The following is a 19,942-nucleotide window of genomic DNA, read 5'->3' as shown; positions in this document are numbered from 1 at the left end:
GAGAGGTCATCATGATGTCCCACAGGCTACAGAGAGGTCATCATGATGTCCCACAGGCTACAGAGAGGTACTTGTGCCATCACAGAAATACAGCTCTGTCAATATAAACCTCTGATCACAGCCGAATTACGTTGTTCCTCAAAAGAACAGACATGGAAACGACCACACATTCACAGCCCAGTGAGCTGTACAACATCAGACATTCATACAGATGGGCCCAGAACAGCACAGAAGAATACCAGAAAGCAACCTGGAACCAAAATATCCAAACACTCTTAGATAACTTTCTGGATACCACATTCACTCACAGTAAAGAAGGCATCAATCTAGCAGTACAAAACATCAACTATATATTCAGGCAAACGGCAAAAGAAGCACAACTGAAATTGAGCAAAAACAAACCAGAGTCATGTTGGACACCGAAAAGATGGCATCCCTGTAGATATCTCCTAATACCCATATGTAAATACTGATGGCATCCCTTTAGATATCTCCTAATACCCACATGTAAATACTGATGGCATCCCTTTAGATATCTCCTAATACCCATATGTAAATACTGATGGCATCCCTGTAGATATCTCCTAATACCCATATGTAAATACTGATGGCATCCCTTTAGATATCTCCTAATACCCATATGTAAATACTGATGGCATCCCTTTAGATATCTCCTAATACCCACATGTAAATACTGATGGCATCCCTGTAGATATCTCCTAATACCCATATGTAAATACTGATGGCATCCCTTTAGATATCTCCTAATACCCATATGTAAATACTGATGGCATCCCTTTAGATATCTCCTAATACCCACATGTAAATACTGATGGCATCCCTGTAGATATCTCCTAATACCCACATGTAAATACTGATGGCATCACTGTAGATATCTCCTAATACCCACATGTAAATACTGAAATTCTTGAAGTACAGTTTAATGTAAAGATCATTTACATTTTGAAACGTCCCACATTATTGCAATGTCAACTTCTTTAAGTCTAACACGTGGTATTCACAGAATGAAACATCAACTAGCAAACAAACAAGTCCTCCCGAATCCCCCCCACCAAGACATAGATAAACACGCCCAGAGAAATCGGTAAATCTGAAAGATCTATTTGAGCAAAATGGGAAAGATGGACATGATTTTGTTGGATGTAGCATCCGATGTCTCCAAGATAAAAACAACAACTACCGAGCTAAAGGAAAAAGTTGATGCAGTACAAGAGAGGATGGATGGGGCAGAGGGACGGATTTCCACAGTGGAGGACGCCGTCTCCCGTCTGGAGTAGGGTAATAAGAATCACGAGTAAAAGCTGGACAGATTGTGAAATCGTGTTGAAGAACTTGAGGAGAAATACAGTGAGATCGGTTCATGTGAAAGAGCGGAGTGAGGCTGGCTGGGGACTAATCTTGTGTGTGCAGAAAATTATCGCAGTAGAACTTTTGACGACAGGCACGAATTCTAAATTGAAGAAACCCATCGCAGCTTATCCATGCCTGACGAGAATGGGCCCCCGAGGGCGGTTCTCAGCCGCTTCCTACGACCTACAGCCCGGGACGAGGTACTTAAAGCAGCGAAAGAAAAGGGTGGCGTTCAGTGGGAAGGCCGCCGGCTGTCTTTTCCCCCGGACCTGTCCAAGGAACTGGCAATGAAGAGGAAGAAGTTTGCAACGGCGAAGAAACAACGACACGAGAAGAACGTCTGGCTACGCTGGCATTCCCAGCCTGCTCTTTACTTGGAAGGGAAATCAAATGATTTTCAAGGACAACGTGGAGGCAGAGAGAGATTCTTGCTAGAGCAAGGTGTTTGGCCTAGATAAAGACGACGAGACAAGGTCAAATACAAGTTCCATTTGTAGGCCGTTTACTGTACAAATGAAGGTAGCCCGTGTGTCTGCGGGACTCTGGGGAGTGTTACTAGTTGAGTCTTTCAAGTGCCTCACGGACCAGAAGTGGAGTGTTGCTAGTTTAATATGATGAGGATGTGCTCACCAAGGGATGTAGGAGGCTGTACCAGATGTTACATTGTACCATTTATCATTTGATGCGGCAAACTTGGCAAAGCATTGGGGCAAACGGGATGCTGGTGTAACGGCTTTCATACGGCTGATCGACAAAGGACAGTCTGTTGTTCTCTTTCATAGTTTATTCTGCAAATACATACACTGTAAAGAAAATTGAATTGAGAGAGAGAGAGATGAGGGAGGGAGGGAAGGTGGGAGGAGGAGGGGAGGGAGAGAGAGAGAGAGGAAGAAAGGGAGAAAGAGAGGAGGGGAGAGAGAGCGAGAGAAGGTGAGAGTTTAAGGTCCACTGTACAACTCTGGGGTTAGAGGTCAGAGGTAACTCACACATTCCACACCAGTGACAAACACCCCCCGAGCTACAAAGGAAAATATTGACATGATCACATCGTACACACACACACACACACCTACCAAACAGCAACCACGTCAAAACACACACAACCTCACAAAACATGTGTGGAGCGCAAATTAGTGTAGCTGCCAGCACAACTGGCAGAATAACAAGAAGGAGTGAGAAAAAGAGAGAGAGAGGCCAGTTGGCAGAGGGAAAGAGGAAGTCTGGACTAGTGGGAGCAGGGTTGGCTAGGTTTCTTTCTAAATGTAATCCGTTAGTTACTAGTTACCTGTCCAAAATTATAAAATCAGTAATGTAACTTTTTTGATTCCCCAAACTCAGTAACAATGTGATTACTTTCAGTGACGTTTGGACTCCTTTCCCCTGAAGAGGCAGAAGACAAAAAGGATCCATCAAATGCATTTGGTGTGTCATCATAGTGGTCTCTGATTGGTGGTCATCATTTTGTGTGTCATCATAGTAGTCTCTGATTGGTGGTCATCATTTGGTGTGTCAACATAGTGGTCTCTGATTGGTGGTCATCATTTGGTGTGTCATCATAGTAGTCTCTGATTGGTGGTCATCATTTGGTGTGTCAACATAGTGGTCTCTGATTGGTGGTCATCATTTGGTGTGTCATCATAGTAGTCTCTGATTGGTGGTCATCATTTGGTGTGTCAACATAGTGGTCTCTGATTGGTGGTCATCATTTGGTGTGTCATCATAGTAGTCTCTGATTGGTGGTCATCATTTGGTGTGTCATCATAGTGGTCTCTGATTGGTGGTCATCATTTGGTGTGTCAACATAGTGGTCTCTGATTGGTGGTCATCATTTGGTGTGTCATCATAGTAGTCTCTGATTGGTGGTCATCATTTGGTGTGTCATCATAGTGGTCTCTGATTGGTGGTCATCATTTGGTGTGTCATCATAGTAGTCTCTGATTGGTGGTCATCATTTGGTGTGTCAACATAGTGGTCTCTGATTGGTGGTCATCATTTGGTGTGTCATCATAGTAGTCTCTGATTGGTGGTCATCATTTGGTGTGTCATCATAGTGGTCTCTGATTGGTGGTCATCATTTGGTGTGTCATCATAGTAGTCTCTGATTGGTGGTCATCATTTGGTGTGTCATCATAGTGGTCTCTGATTGGTGGTCATCATTTGGTGTGTCAACATAGTGGTCTCTGATTGGTGGTCATCATTTGGTGTGTCATCATAGTAGTCTCTGATTGGTGGTCATCATTTGGTGTGTCATCATAGTGGTCTCTGATTGGTGGTCATCATTTGGTGTGTCATCATAGTAGTCTCTGATTGGTGGTCATCATTTGGTGTGTCATCATAGTGGTCTCTGATTGGTGGTCATCATTTGGTGTGTCATCATAGTAGTCTCTGATTGGTGGTCATCATTTGGTGTGTCATCATAGTAGTCTCTGATTGGTGGTCAGACTCGCTCAGGTGGAACAAACCGGAAGATAATGGTGCAGGAGGGTGATGGCTGCCATTTTACGGGCTCCTAACCAGCTGTACTATTTTGTTTGCTTTTTTGCGTTGTTTGTAACTTGTTTTGTCCATAATGTTGCTGCTACCGTCTCTTATGACTGAAAAGAGCTTCTGGATATCAGAACAGTGATTACTCACCTCAAACTGGACAAATATTCTTTCTTTAATGAGTCCGACGCGAAGGATATACTGCTTCTCCGAGACCAGGCCCAAATCCCGTCATTCACGTGAAGAAAAGACGGAGGTACAGGGGGCGGAGGTCGGGGTGAGGATTCGTCGGCGAGTGGGTAAACGGCCTCTACCATCCGTTCTATTGGCCACCGTGCAATCACTGGAGAATAAACTGGATGATCTACGATCAAGACTAATCTAGCAACGGGATATTAAAAACTGTCATATCTTATGTTTCACTGAGTCGTGGCTGAACAACGACACATAATATAGAGCTGGCTGGGTTTTCCATGCATCGGCAGGACATGGAAGCTACGTCTGGTAAGACGAGGGGTGGGGGTGTGTGTCTATTTGTCAATAACAGCTGGTATGCGATGTCTAATATTAAAGAAGTCTCGAGGTATTGCTCGCCTGAGGTACCTTTTGATAAGCTGAAGACCACACAATCTACCAAGAGTGTTTATCTATATCAGTGGTTCCCAAACTTTTTAATGTCCCGTACCCATTTCAACCTCCAGCTGCGTACCCCCTCTAGCACCAGGGTCAGCGCACTCTCAAATGTTGTTTTTTTGCTATCATTGTAAGCCTGCCACACACACACTATACAATACATTTATTAAACAGAAGAATGAGTGTGAGTTTGAAGATACCACGAAGGTACCACGGTTCATCTGTACAAACACCATGGGACCACGTAGCCGCCATACCGCTCAGGAAGGGGAAGCATTCTGTCTCCTAGAGATGAACGTGCTTTGGTGCGAAAAGTGAAAATCAATCCCAGAACAACAGCAAAGGACCTTGCGAAGATGCTGGAGGAAACAGGTACAAAAGTATCTATATCCACAGTAAAACAAGTCCTATATCGACATAACCTGAAAGGCTGCTCAGCAAGAAAGAAACCACTGCTCCAAAAGCTCCAAAACCGCCATAAAAATGACAGACTACAGTTTGCAACTGCACATGGGGACAAAGATCATACTTTTTGGAGAAATGTCCTCTGGTCTGATGAAACAAAAATAAAACTGTTTGGCCATAATGACCATCGTTATGTTCGGAGGAAAAAGGGGGAGGCTTGCTAGCCGAAGAACACCATCCCAACCGTGAAGCATGGGGGTGGCAGCATCATGTTGTGGGGGTGCTTTGCTGCAGGAGGGACTGGTGCACTTCACAAAATAGATGGCAACATGAGGTAGGAAAAGTATGTTGATATATTGAAGCAACGTCTCAAGACATCAGTCGGGAAGTTATAACTTGGTTGCTAATGGATCTTCCAAATGGACAATGACCACAAGCATACTTCCAAAGTTGTGGCAAAATGGCTTAAGGACAACAAAGTCAAGGTATTGGAGTGGCCATCACAAAGCCCTGAGCTCAATCGTATAGAAAATGTGTGGGCAGAACTGAAAAAGTGTGTGAGAGCAAGGAGGCCTACAAACCTGACTCAGTTACACCAGCTCTGTCAGGAGGAATGGGCCACAATTCACCCAACTTATTGTGGGAAGCTTATGGAAGGCTACCCGAAACGTTTGACCCAAGTTAAACAATTTAAAGGCAATGCTACAAAATACTAATTGGGTGTATGTAAACTTCTGACCCACTGGGAATGTGATGAAATAAATAAAAGCTCAAATAAATCATTATCTCTACTACTATTCTGACATTTCACATTCTTAAAATAAAGTGGTGATCCTAACTGACCTAAGACAGGGAATTTTTACGAGGATTAAATGTCAGGAATTGTGAAAAACTGAGTTTAAATGTATTTGGTTAAGGTGTATGTAAACTTCCGACTTCAACTGTATGTGAGAATGCTGTTCATTGACTACAGCTCAGCGTTCAACACCCTAGTGCCCACAAAGCTCATCACTAAGCTAAGGACCCTGGGACTAAACACCTCCCTCTGCAACTGGATCCTGGACTTCATGACGGGCTGCCCCCAGGTGGTGAGATTAGGTAACAACACACGCTGATCGTCAACACGGGGACCCCTCAGGGGTGCGTGCTCAGTCCCCTCCTGTACTCTCTATTCAGCCACGACTGCATGGCCAAGCACGACTCTAAAACCATCATTAAGTTTGCCGACGACACAACGGGGGTAGGCCTGATCACCGAGAACGATGAGACAGCCTATAGGGAGGAGGTCAGAGACCTGACCGTGTGGTGCAAGGACAACAACCTCTCCTTCAATGTGAGCAAGACAAAAGAGCTGATTGTGGACTGCAGGAAAAGGAGGACCGAGCACGCCCCATTAACATTAGTGTAGTCGAGCGGGTCGAGAGTTTCAAGTTCCTTGCTGTCACCAACAAACTATCATGGTCCAAACACACCAAGACAGTTGTGAAGAGGGCACGATAACACCTTTTCCCCATAAGGAGACTGAAAAGATTTGGCATGGGTCCCCAGATCCTCAAAAAGTTCTACAGCTGCACCATCGAGAGCATCCTCACCGGTTGCATCACCGCCTGGTATGGCAACTGCTCGGCCGCTGACCGTACACACTACAGAGGGTAGTGTGTACGGCCCAGTACATCACTGGGGCCAAGCTTCCTGCCATCCAGGACCTCTATACCAGGCGGTGTCAGTAGAAGGCCCAAAAATTGTCAAAGACTCCAGTCACCCAAGTCATAGACTGTTTTCTCTGCTACCCCACGGCAAGCGGTACCGGAGCGCCAAGTCTAGGTCCAACAGCTTCTACCCCCAAGCCATAAGACTGCTGAACCCCCTACTCACTGTTTATTATGTATGTATAGTCACTTTACAGGGAATCGCTCCAGCTGTCTCCAGCAAAACACACACACTAACAGGTGTACAAACACTCACACACAGGCTGGCAATCACAGCTGCAGCCCAGTGCAGTCGATCACAGCTGCAGCCCAGTGCAGTCGATCACAGCTGCAGCCCAGTGCAGTCAATCACAGCTGCAGCCCAGTGCAGTCAATCACAGCTGTAGCCCAGTGCAGGCTTCAGACAAAGTAGGCCTCTTTCTGTCTTCCACACAACAAACAGACGTAACCACAAGGTGATGCAGACCTAATTCCTTCTAGCAGAATCACAGTTTGAATCTGTGGTAAACTGCTTCAGAAAACGCAAGTCCTTACAGAGACAGAAGTGTGTGTGTTGCAGGGAGTGATGGTTGTTGGCCTGTGTCAACACATCTAACTCTCTCAGCAGCTCAACTCCAGGTCACACTTCTATTTAAATTGCCCGAGAGAGAAAGATCGCCTGGAAACCCGACTTTGAATTGCATAGAATTCTACATTTCGCAGAAATGACAGTTTGAACCAGGCAAGTTTCCTGTCACGACCTTCACAAGCCAGAATGTTGAATAAATGTATATTTCAACTAACATAACCGGTTGTTCGTGTAGTTGGTCTTTTTGCAGGTAGGAATGTGAGAAAATATATCCACAGGAAAGGATAATTACAACAACTGTTCAAAGCGCTGGTAGTGCCTCAAGATGTGTATCACCTGAAGCACCTGAACAAGACACCTGAACAAGACACCTAAACAAGACACCTGAACAAGACACCTGAACAAGACACCTGAACAAGACACCTAAACAAGACACCTGAACAAGACACCTGAACAAGACACCTGAACAAGACACCTGAACAAGACACCTGAACAAGACACCTGAACAAGACACCTAAACAAGACACCTGAACAAGACATCAGAACAAGACACATGAACAAGACACCTAAACAAGACACATGAACAAGACACATGAACAAGACACATGAACAAGACACCTAAACAAGACACCTAAACAAGACACCTGAACAAGACACCTGAACAAGACACCTGAACAAGACACCTAAACAAGACACCTAAACAAGACACCTAAACAAGACACCTGAACAAGACACCTAAACAAGACACCTAAACAAGACACCTGAACAAGACACCTAAACAAGACACATGAACAAGACACATGAACAAGACATCAGAACAAGACACATGAACACTAGCCCAGCTGGTGTTCACATGGTTCTGCTTCAGGTGACAGAAATCTGAAGGCACAACCAGCGCTTCCAAAAAGACCAACCACACAGACAACCGGTAAAGTTAATATATTATTTTATTCAGCATTCTGGCTCATTTCTGCTTAACATGGAATAAAATACAATTCAACATCAGGTTTCCAGCACAGACAGAGGCAGACAGAGAGGCCATCTTGTCCTATAAGATGGAGGCTAGTAGCTTTACAGCAGAAACACAGAAAACTCAGACTACTTATACATGTTATAACAGCTCATAGAGGCTGGATATACATGTTATAACAGCTCAAATACCACCTGTTCAGTCTGGCTTTCCCCTCAGCTTAGCTCAGCCCTCTTACTCACCTCTAGCTAAGCTATGTACTTTACATTTCAATTCTATTGTTTAATTCTCTTTCTGCGGTACAGGTTTTTAGAAAGTCGCATTAAATCCCATATATTATTATCAGCTCATGAAGTCCACCTATGACATACCATATCAACACACACACACACACACACACACACACACACACACACACACACACACACACACACACACACACACACACACACACACACTCTCTTACCGTTATGAAGGAGACGTTGTTGGGGAATGTTCCAGGTGTTCCGTGGGCCAGGGGGGAGGGGGGGAAGAGGGGGGGAGCAGCGATGGGACCCCGACACACCCTGAAGGAGAGGGGGAACGGAGGGAGAGGGCGACCTACACCCCGGGGGCCACTCGAGGGCGACAGCAACGACAGGGTTCTCTTCAGTTCCTCTAGAGCGCTACACTCCTCGTTCTGACCCTCCTCCTCCTCCATCTTCTTCTCAGCCGTACCGGACGCCATCTTAGTTCCGCTCTGTGTTCTTCCTTCACTCTGCTCAGCGGTCTCCGCTTTCTGTTTACTCTCTCCCCCTCTCTCCCCCATCCCCTCCTCCCTACCCCTGGCGTCCTGTGTGAGTCGTTCGGACAGGAAGTGGCGAATGTTCTGCCTAGCGGCGTGCACCAGCCGCCCGTCTACATCAATACCCAGGATGTGGGTCGGATTAAAGTGGCGTGCGATGGCCAGGGTCAGGTGACCGGTGCTGCAGCCAATGTCCAGCACCGTCTTCCCTCTGAACCAATCGGGTCGAAGCAGGCCCAGACGAGGGTCCTCAAACCGCCCCACCTGCCCATCACGGTAACCGTAGTAACCGTGGTAGCCGTAATAACGGCTGTAGTTGCCGTGCTGGAACCTGTTTTTCTTCTTCTGGGGTTTGTGGTGGAAGGAGCTCTGGGCCTGCTGCTGACCTACCACCACTGACCCTGACATCTGACCTCTGAGGCCTGACCCTGGCACCAGGGGTGTGTGGAAGGTGTTGGGTGGGGCAGTGGTGAGGGCGGGGGTCGGAGTAACCGACGAATGGTCAGACCTCGTTGAGGTGGTACGCCGCCGTTTACGCTGCCGATGGCCTCCGTCGCCTTGGGGACGGGGTTTAGAGGTGGAGCCAAGTGGCGGGTGGGTGTGTCTCCGGGGCAGAATGGGCGGAACTACCTCATCCCGACAGTTGATGGTGGTGTTGAGTTCGTAGGGCAGAGGAGACTGTGGTACTACGCTTCCAGAGAGGCCCTCTTTGGGAACCTCCGGTACTGCAGCTAGCTCACCAGTAACACTGACGCTAACGCTGGCAGGGAACAGAGCTAACACCTCACCTCCTGTCCCTGAATCACCCCCAACTTCTACCTTTGACCCTTCAGCCTGTATGGGGGGTTCAGGCTGCGCCCCCCCTCCTCCTCCTCCTCCTCCGTGGTGACGGTTGCGGTGTCTCTTCCTGTTTTTCATGGGGGAGACCAGCACCCCTCCCCCCTCCTCTCCTCCCCCACTCTTCAGGTTCAGGGGGTCTGTGATGTCACGCGGTACCAGGATCTCTACAGGGTCTCTGGCCCGGGCCGGTAGGGGTGAGGACTTGGGCGTCTCGGCATTCAGCGCGCGGCTCACCTCCTCATCCAATAAAGAATTGAGGTTCAGCGGGTCGAAAATGTTCCCGCCCAACAGGAAGTTGGAGGGAAGGACGGGGTCTGATTGACTGTCACTGTTGGCGCGGCGACGACGCTTCCCGAAGCCCGGGTGCTTGAAGCTGCCGCCCAGGGAGTAGCGCCGCTTCCCCATTCGCTGCTGCTGTCCTGGAGGGAAGACCTGGGGGTTGTTGTGGGGGGGCTGAAGGCCGTTTTTGGTCTTTAGGGGGTGTGTACTTCTTGTTTTGGGGCCGTGGGGATGTGGCTGTTCCGTTAGAACCATACTTCCGGTGAAACCGGTTGGTCCCAGACAGGGAGGGTGAGGGGACATCATTACCCCACCCACCCTGTCCACTCCCCCCTCCCCCCCTCCTCCTCCTGACGCAGGGCCTTCTGGGACAGCAGCGTCGCCCCGCCCATCACGCGGTAGAACAGTCTCTTTGTCCAATGACATCCTGATCATCTTTTTCCTGTGGGAGACACTGCAGGCGCCTCGGCCAATGGCATCGATCTACAGACAGGAAGTGGGAGGAGTTAAGGGTCATTTACACACCAGATTTTAAAAAACAGCTGATCTAAGGCAGTATCTCAAATGACACTCTGTTCCCTTTTTGTGCACTACTTTTGAACTGAGTCAAGCTGCCACACGTAGGGCTCTAGTCAGAAGTAGTGCACTATTTACAAGATAACAGGGAGCCAGCCATATGAAACACTTCCCTCCAAACCTGTTACTTTTGTATAATTCTCTCTTTCTGACTGTCAGTCTCTCCTCACGCTGCTCTCACGCCTAGACAGAGACAAGGTGCACAGCCAAACTATCTAACAGGCCAAGCTCTGTGAGCGGTGTGAGAGTTCTCCAACCCCACACTCCCCCTCTACGTGCCGTGCGTGGCTCCGCCTCCCGCGTATTGAAATAGAACAGCTAATCTGCATAAACACGTCCTCGGATTCAGTCGTCACTCATTCTCATGAATAATTCAGCAGAAGCGCGAGCTGCGTGGAAAACCGCGCAACCACGCACAATGAGTGACAGCCGAACGGCCAGGCCCCCCTCACACACACACACACACACACACACACTGCCTTCCCCGACCGAAGCTGCTCTCTCTCCCCGCCTTCTCTCTCCACGGCGGCTCCCTCCCCCGAGACACTGAACGCTTTAAAAAAGACAACAAAAATACACCCATCAACTGACTTAGCGAGAGGTTTCCTAACGTTCTCCTACTGCGAGTAAACCTGACCTCATGCACTTCCTACTAAAGTACACAATCAGATCGAAATCATAACACCTACATGAAAGACCCCTTCCGAAGAAAAAAAAATCGTTTGCGTCAGACCATTACATTTTTGTCGTCCTGTCTGATCAGTTATCTGTGTGTGTGTATGTATGTATGTAAGCTACTGAGTTCTCTCTCGCTCTCTAAACTCTGAAACGTTTCTACAACTGCTTGAGCTTAGCTATTTATCGCTGAGTTACAGCGGAGCCACGCTCTTTATATGCCCCTGCAAACACACACGCCATGGGCGACATACTATCCGACCAATAGCTGTTCTCTCTGGGGCCCGACCTCCTCAAAGCGACCAATGGAATCTTAGCATCGGCTTGGAAATATGATTATGTCCCGCCTTCTTAGGAGAGGTATCCCCGCCTCTGCCTGTCAGAATTGTCAACTCATCGATTTTGGCGTGTCATTTAGCCCAATAAACGTTTAAATTATGTTAATCAACGCTATATTTGATACAGACACCGACTGAACCACGCAGATCCGTGTTAGTTCAGTCTGTGCGTGTCGAGGAAGTTGTTTGTTAGCGACAGAACAGGGATCTGAAACGGACACCCCAGCCCATGTCAACAAGAAGGCAGTTAGCGAAAGCTATATTTTACTGCAGATCGTTTATGAATACCCCCACCAGTTAAACTAGTCAATAGTATGAAAGAGGGCATATTTGGTAACGATAGACAACAAAGATGTGTCTTATATTAAGCGGTTCCCCTCCCCCACCCACCCCCCCTCCCGCATCTTGCCCATGTGTAAGGAACACGGCTTATGGGTAATGTATTTTTTCAATACCTGCCAGAACACACGACAAAACAGTGAACGTTTTGCACACAACGGGTTGAAAAGTTGCCTAACTCGGAAAACGTAGTCTTTACTGAACCCATCCAGTCACCATAATCCCACATGAAACTAGGTCAACTACAAAGCATAGCAACATCCACAGACTGGGCACTGCCCACGAAACTGGCCAAACTACAAAGCATAGCAACATCCACAGAATGGGCACTGCCCACAAAACTGGCCAAACTACAAAGCATAGCAACAATCCACAGACTGGGCACTGCCCACGAAACTGGCCAAACTACAAAGCATAGCAACATCCACAGAATGGGCACTGCCCACGAAACTGGCCAAACTACAAAGCATAGCAACATCCACAGAATGGGCACTGCCCACGAAACTGGCCAAACTACAAAGCATAGCAACATCCACAGAGTGGGCACTGCCCACAAAACTGGCCAAACTACAAAGCATAGCAACATCAACAGAATGGGCACTGCCTACGAAACTGGCCAAACTACAAAGCATAGCAACATCCACAGAATGGGCACTGCCCACGAAACTGGCCAAACTACAAAGCATAGCAACATCCACAGAATGGGCACTGCCCACGAAACTGGCTAAACTACAAAGCATAGCAACATCCACAGAATGGGCACTGCCCACAAAACTGGCCAAACTACAAAGCATAGCAACGTCCACAGACTGGGCACTGCCCACGAAACTGGCCAAACTACAAAGCATAGCAACGTCCACAGAGTGGGCACTGCCCACGAAACTGGCCAAACTACAAAGGATAGCAACGTCCACAGAGTGGGCACTGCCCACGGAACTGGCCAAACTACAAAGCATAGCAACGTCCACAGAGTGGGCACTGCCCACGGAACTGGCCAAACTACAAAGTATAGCAACGTCCACAGAATGGGCACTGCCCACGGAACTGGCCAAACTACAAAGCATAGCAACGTCCACAGAATGGGCACTGCCCACGAAACTGGCCAAACTACAAAGCATAGCAACGTCCACATAGTGGGCACTGTCCACGAAACTGGCCAAACTACAAAGCATAGCAACGTCCACATAGTGGGCACTGCCCACGGAACTGGCCAAACTACAAAGCATAGCAACGTCCACAGAGTGGGCACTGCCCATGACAACGTCCACAGAGTGGGCACTGCCCATAAACAACGTCCACAGAGTGGGCACTGCCCATGACAACGTCCACAGAGTGGGCACTGCCCATGACAACGTCCACAGAGTGGGCACTGCCCATGACAACGTCCACAGAGTGGGCACTGCCCATGACAACGTCCACAGAGTGAGCACTGCCCATGACAACCTCCACAGAGTGGGCACTGCCCATGACAACGTCCACAGAGTGGGCACTGCCCATGACAACGTCCACAGAGTGAGCACTGCCCATGACAACCTCCACAGAGTGGGCACTGCCCATGACAACGTCCACAGAGTGGGCACTGCCCATGACAACGTCCACAGAGTGGGCACTGCCCACGGAACTGGCCAAACAGAACGCTCACAGAAGTGGCGGTAAAACCATCGCGAGACCAGACAACAGTTGCGGTGCTAGCTGGCTACACAAAACCACCTCACACTACGACTTTCATAATACAACAGTTAACCGCTACGTAGGTAAAATACGAGATTATTTACCGGTGTTTAACTGGAAAGGCGAGCTACACCAAAGATACATCTCACTTAAGGAAAATGGAAACAGTTGCGGGTAAATAGCAAACGTTAGCTTGGTCAGTGTGACGATAGATAGCCAGCTAGCTAGATGCCGTTAGCTAACTATTAGCTACATTCGGCATCTAGTTTGCTTGCTAGCTAACGTTAACGTTAGAAAGTTAGCAAGATAACGTGAGCCAGCTTGCTAAATAGATAGCTTTCAGTTTAGCTACGTTAACGTCGTTAACGTTAGTCCTTTGGCTAGGTAACTTTCCGTTAGCTAGCTAAGTTAGTCAAGGATTGTTGCTAACTTTATGTAACTAGCTAGCTAATTTTCTAGCAGTTAATTACATATCTAACTACATTGCTAACTTGGCTAGCTTTGGCTTTGTCGACATGTTGACAGACTGCATCATGACATGTCTTTGGTAACGTTACACAGGTCAGAAAGAGAAGGCGAAGTTTGCCCCGCTGGTGCCCCGTGAGAAGAAGCCAGGGCATGGAGAGAAAGGAGAGGTGAAAAAGAGTGAGAATAAGTGGAAAGAAGAGGGGGGTGGAAATAAGGAGATAAACATTGATGTAGGAAAGAAGACAGGAGGATCATGTGAAGGAGAGAGAGGAGTAGAGAGCAAGGGTAAGGCATCTGGGTTAGAGAAGAAAAGAGGAGAACGGATGAAGAAAGAAGGGAAGAAGAAGATGCCAGATACAGAAAAAGCTAGGGCTGCCGATGAAGGGGTTCCCCAACAACAGGAAGGTAAAGAGGGAGAGAGAGGAGGAGGAGAGGGAGCGAAGGAGAATAAAAAACAGAAAAATAAGGAGGAAGACCAATCCAGTAAGGAAACAGATCAAGGGAAGGAGAGAATGAATGTGAAAAAGAAGAAGAAAGAGAATGAGAAGGTCAGAAAGGAAGGGAAAGAGATGAAAAAGAAGAGACAGAGGGATGAGACAGAGAGCAATAAGAAGGTAGTGTGTGGAATACAGTTAGTGTTCCTTACTTAGCCAGAAGTAATACAGCTGGTAGGCCTTACTTAGCCAGTAGTAATAGTTAGTAGACCTTACTTAGCCAGTAGTAAAACAGTTAGTAGACCTTACTTAGCCAGTACTAAAACAGTTAGTAGGCCTTACTTAGCCAGTAGTAATACAGTTAGTAGGCCTTACTTAGCCAGTAGCAAACAGTTAGTAGGACCTTAATTAGCCAGTACTAAAACAGTTAGTAGGCCTTACTTAGCCAGTAGTCATACAGTTAGTAGACCTTACTTAGCCAGTAGCAAACAGTTAGTAGGCCTTACTTAGCCAGTAGTAATACAGTTAGTAGGCCTTACTTAGCCAGTAGCAAACAGTTAGTAGGACCTTAATTAGCCAGTACTAAAACAGTTAGTAGGCCTTACTTAGCCAGTAGTAATACAGTTAGTAGGCCTTACGTAGCCAGTACTAAAACAGTTAGTGTTCCTTACTTAGCCAGAAGTAATACAGCTGGTAGGCCTTACTTAGCCAGTAGTAATACAGTTAGTAGACCTTACTTAGCCAGTAGTAATACAGTTAGTAGGCCTTACTTAGCCAGTAGCAAACAGTTAGTAGGACCTTAATTAGCCAGTACTAAAACAGTTAGTAGGCCTTACTTAGCCAGTAGTAATACAGTTAGTAGGCCTTACGTAGCCAGTACTAAAACAGTTAGTGTTCCTTACTTAGCCAGAAGTAATACAGCTGGTAGGCCTTACTTAGCCAGTAGTAATACAGTTAGTAGACCTTACTTAGCCAGTAGTAATACAGTTAGTAGACCTTACTTAGCCAGTAGTAATACAGTTAGTAGGCCTTACTTAGCCACTAGTAATACAGTTAGTAGGCCTTACTTAGCCAGTAGCAAACAGTTAGTAGGACCTTAATTAGCCAGTAGTCATACAGTTAGTAGGCCTTACTTAGCCAGTACTAAAACAGTTAGTAGGCCTTACTTAGCCAGTAGCAAACAGTTAGTAGGACCTTAATTAGCCAGTAGTCATACAGTTAGTAGGCCTTACGTAGCCAGTACTAAAACAGTTAGTAGGCCTTAATTAGCCAGTAGTAATACAGTTAGTAGGCCTTACTTAGCCAGTAGTAATACAGTTAGTAGGCCTTACGTAGCCAGTACTAAAACAGTTAGTAGGCCTTAATTAGCCAGTAGTAATACAGCTGGTAGGCCTTACTTAGCCAGTAGTAATACAGTTAGTAGACCTTACTTAGCCAGTAGTAAACAGTTAGTAGGACCTTAATTAGCCAGTAGTAATACAGTTAGTAGACCTTATTTAGCCAGTAGTAATACAGTTAGTAGGCCTTACTTAGCCAGTAGTAATACAGCTGGTAGGCCTTACTTAGCCAGTAGTAATAAAGTTAGTAGGCCTTACTTAGCCAGTAGTAATACAGCTGGTAGGCCTTACTTAGCCAGTAGTAATACAGTTAGTAGGCCTTACTTAGCCAGTAGTAATACAGCTGGTAGGCCTTACTTAGCCAGTAGTAATACAGTTAGTAGGCCTTACTTAGCCAGTAGTAATACAGCTGGTAGGCCTTACTTAGCCAGTAGTAAAACAGTTAGTAGGACCTTAATTAGCCAGTTGTAATACAGTTAGTAGGCCTTACTTAGCCAGTAGTAAACAGTTAGTAGGCCTTACTTAGCCAATAGTAATACAGTTAGTAGGCCTTACTTAGCCAGTAGTAAACAGTTAGTAGGCCTTACTTAGCCAATAGTAATACAGTTAGTAGGCCTTACTTAGCCAGTAGTAATACAGTTAGTAGACCTTACTTAGCCAGTAGTAATACAGCTGGTAGGCCTTACTTAGCCAGTAGTAATACAGTTAGTAGACCTTACTTAGCCAGTAGTAATACAGTTAGTAGACCTTACTTAGCCAGTAGTAATACAGCTGGTAGGCCTTACTTAGCCCGTAGTAATACAGTTAGTAGACCTTACTTAGCCAGTAGTAATACAGTTAGTAGACCTTACTTAGCCAGTAGTAATACAGTTAGTAGACCTTACTTAGCCAGTACTAAAACAGTTAGTAGGCCTTACTTAGCCACTAGTAATACAGTTAGTAGACCTTACTTAGCCAGTAGTAATACAGTTAGTAGGCCTTACTTAGCCAGTAGCAAACAGTTAGTAGGACCTTAATTAGCCAGTAGTCATACAGTTAGTAGGCCTTACTTAGCCAGTACTAAAACAGTTAGTAGGCCTTACTTAGCCAGTAGCAAACAGTTAGTAGGACCTTAATTAGCCAGTAGTCATACAGTTAGTAGGCCTTACGTAGCCAGTACTAAAACAGTTAGTAGGCCTTAATTAGCCAGTAGTAATACAGTTAGTAGGCCTTACTTAGCCAGTAGTAATACAGTTAGTAGGCCTTACGTAGCCAGTACTAAAACAGTTAGTAGGCCTTAATTAGCCAGTAGTAATACAGCTGGTAGGCCTTACTTAGCCAGTAGTAATACAGTTAGTAGACCTTACTTAGCCAGTAGTAAACAGTTAGTAGGACCTTAATTAGCCAGTAGTAATACAGTTAGTAGACCTTATTTAGCCAGTAGTAATACAGTTAGTAGGCCTTACTTAGCCAGTAGTAATACAGCTGGTAGGCCTTACTTAGCCAGTAGTAATACAGTTAGTAGGCCTTACTTAGCCAGTAGTAATACAGTTAGTAGACCTTACTTAGCCAGTAGTAATACAGCTGGTAGGCCTTACTTAGCCAGTAGTAATACAGTTAGTAGACCTTACTTAGCCAGTAGTAATACAGCTGGTAGGCCTTACTTAGCCAGTAGTAATACAGTTAGTAGACCTTACTTAGCCAGTAGTAATACAGTTAGTAGACCTTACTTAGCCAGTAGTAATACAGTTAGTAGGCCTTACTTAGCCACTAGTAATACAGTTAGTAGGCCTTACTTAGCCAGTAGCAAACAGTTAGTAGGACCTTAATTAGCCAGTAGTCATACAGTTAGTAGGCCTTACTTAGCCAGTACTAAAACCGTTAGTAGGCCTTACTTAGCCAGTAGCAAACAGTTAGTAGGACCTTAATTAGCCAGTAGTCATACAGTTAGTAGGCCTTACGTAGCCAGTACTAAAACAGTTAGTAGGCCTTAATTAGCCAGTAGTAATACAGTTAGTAGGCCTTACTTAGCCAGTAGTAATAAAGTTAGTAGGCCTTACTTAGCCAGTAGTAATACAGCTGGTAGGCCTTACTTAGCCAGTAGTAATACAGTTAGTAGGCCTTACTTAGCCAGTAGTAATACAGCTGGTAGGCCTTACTTAGCCAGTAGTAATACAGTTAGTAGGCCTTACTTAGCCAGTAGTAATACAGCTGGTAGGCCTTACTTAGCCAGTAGTAAAACAGTTAGTAGGACCTTAATTAGCCAGTTGTAATACAGTTAGTAGGCCTTACTTAGCCAGTAGTAAACAGTTAGTAGGCCTTACTTAGCCAATAGTAATACAGTTAGTAGGCCTTACTTAGCCAGTAGTAAACAGTTAGTAGGCCTTACTTAGCCAATAGTAATACAGTTAGTAGGCCTTACTTAGCCAGTAGTAAAACAGTTAGTAGGACCTTAATTAGCCAGTTGTAATACAGTTAGTAGGCCTTACTTAGCCAGTAGTAAACAGTTAGTAGGCCTTACTTAGCCAATAGTAATACAGTTAGTAGGCCTTACTTAGCCAGTAGTAATACAGTTAGTAGACCTTACTTAGCCAGTAGTAATACAGCTGGTAGGCCTTACTTAGCCCGTAGTAATACAGTTAGTAGACCTTACTTAGCCAGTAGTAATACAGTTAGTAGACCTTACTTAGCCAGTACTAAAACAGTTAGTAGGCCTTACTTAGCCAGTAGTAATACAGCTGGTAGGCCTTACTTAGCCAGTAGTAAACAGTTAGTAGGCCTTACTTAGCCAGTAGTAATACAGTTAGTAGACCTTACTTAGCCAGTAGTAATACAGTTAGTAGACCTTATTTAGCCAGTAGTAATACAGTTAGTAGGCCTTACTTAGCCAGTAGTAATACAGCTGGTAGGCCTTACTTAGCCAGTAGTAATACAGTTAGTAGGCCTTACTTAGCCAGTAGTAATACAGCTGGTAGGCCTTACTTAGCCAGTAGTAATACAGTTAGTAGACCTTACTTAGCCAGTAGTAATACAGTTAGTAGACCTTACTTAGCCAGTAGTAAACAGTTAGTAGGCCTTACTTAGCCACTAGTAATACAGTTAGTAGGCCTTACTTAGCCAGTAGTAAACAGTTAGTAGGCCTTACTTAGCCAATAGTAATACAGTTAGTAGGCCTGACTTAGCCAGTAGTAATACAGCTGGTAGGCCTTACTTAGCCCGTAGTAATACAGTTAGTAGACCTTACTTAGCCAGTAGTAATACGGTTAGTAGACCTTACTTAGCCAGTAGTAAAACAGTTAGTGTTCCTTACTTAGCCAGAAGTAATACAGCTGGTAGGCCTTACTTAGCCAGTAGTAATACAGTTAGTAGACCTTACTTAGCCAGTAGTAATACAGTTAGTAGACCTTACTTAGCCAGTACTAAAACAGTTAGTAGGCCTTACTTAGCCAGTAGCAAACAGTTAGTAGGACCTTAATTAGCCAGTAGTCATACAGTTAGTAGGCCTTACGTAGCCAGTACTAAAACAGTTAGTAGGCCTTACTTAGCCAGTAGTAATACAGTTAGTAGGCCTTACTTAGCCAGTAGTAATACAGTTAGTAGGCTTTACGTAGCCAGTACTAAAACAGTTAGTAGGCCTTAATTAGCCAGTAGTAATACAGCTGGTAGGCCTTACTTAGCCAGTAGTAATACAGTTAGTAGGCCTTACTTAGCCAGTAGTAAACAGTTAGTAGTCCTTACTTAGCCAGTAGTAATACAGTTAGTAGGCCTTACTTAGCCAGTAGTAATACAGTTAGTAGGCCTTACTTAGCCAGTAGTAATACAGCTGCTAGGCCTTACTTAGCCAGTAGTAATACAGTTAGTAGGCCTTACGTAGCCAGTAGTAATACAGCTGGTAGGCCTTACTTAGCCAGTAGTAATACAGTGAGTAGGCCTTACTTAGCCAGTAGTAATACAGCTGGTAGGCCTTACTTAGCCAGTAGTAATACAGCTGGTAGGCCTTACGTAGCCAGTAGTAATACAGTTAGTAGGCCTTACTTAGCCAGTAGTAATACAGCTGGTAGGCCTTACTTAGCCAGTAGTAA

At 45.7% G+C, this 19,942-nt stretch overlaps 2 protein-coding genes across 2 annotated transcripts; one reads left to right on the top strand and one right to left on the bottom strand.

Annotated features, from left to right (window-relative positions):
• Positions 1-8,099: 8,099 nt before the first annotated feature.
• On the bottom strand, positions 8,100-11,471 carry LOC120035907 (7SK snRNA methylphosphate capping enzyme-like). Its single transcript, XM_038982373.1, has 2 exons — positions 11,309-11,471; positions 8,100-10,526 (listed from the first exon to the last, which is right to left on the bottom strand). Exon 2 carries the CDS (start codon positions 10,476-10,478, stop codon positions 8,463-8,465), a length of 2,016 nt encoding a protein of 671 aa, XP_038838301.1. The 5' UTR covers positions 10,479-10,526; positions 11,309-11,471; the 3' UTR covers positions 8,100-8,462.
• A 2,194-nt stretch (positions 11,472-13,665) lies between these two features.
• On the top strand, positions 13,666-16,009 carry LOC120035906 (nucleolar protein 58-like). The gene is made up of 2 exons (XM_038982372.1): positions 13,666-13,816; positions 14,204-16,009. The coding sequence occupies exons 1-2, from the start codon at positions 13,801-13,803 to the stop codon at positions 14,758-14,760; spliced, it is 573 nt and encodes a 190-aa protein (XP_038838300.1). The 5' UTR covers positions 13,666-13,800; the 3' UTR covers positions 14,761-16,009.
• Positions 16,010-19,942: the final 3,933 nt, after the last annotated feature.

The sequence above is a fragment of the Salvelinus namaycush genome, unplaced genomic scaffold, assembly GCF_016432855.1.
Source record: "Salvelinus namaycush isolate Seneca unplaced genomic scaffold, SaNama_1.0 Scaffold1146, whole genome shotgun sequence".
Taxonomy (NCBI): domain Eukaryota; kingdom Metazoa; phylum Chordata; class Actinopteri; order Salmoniformes; family Salmonidae; genus Salvelinus; species Salvelinus namaycush.
This window is presented reverse-complemented; position numbering and strand designations above follow the sequence as displayed.

Excerpts from the sequence above, each read along its gene's own strand:
- LOC120035907 (XM_038982373.1), bottom strand. The coding sequence starts at position 10,478 with ATGATCAGGATGTCATTGGACAAAGAGACTGTTCTACCGCGTGATGGG.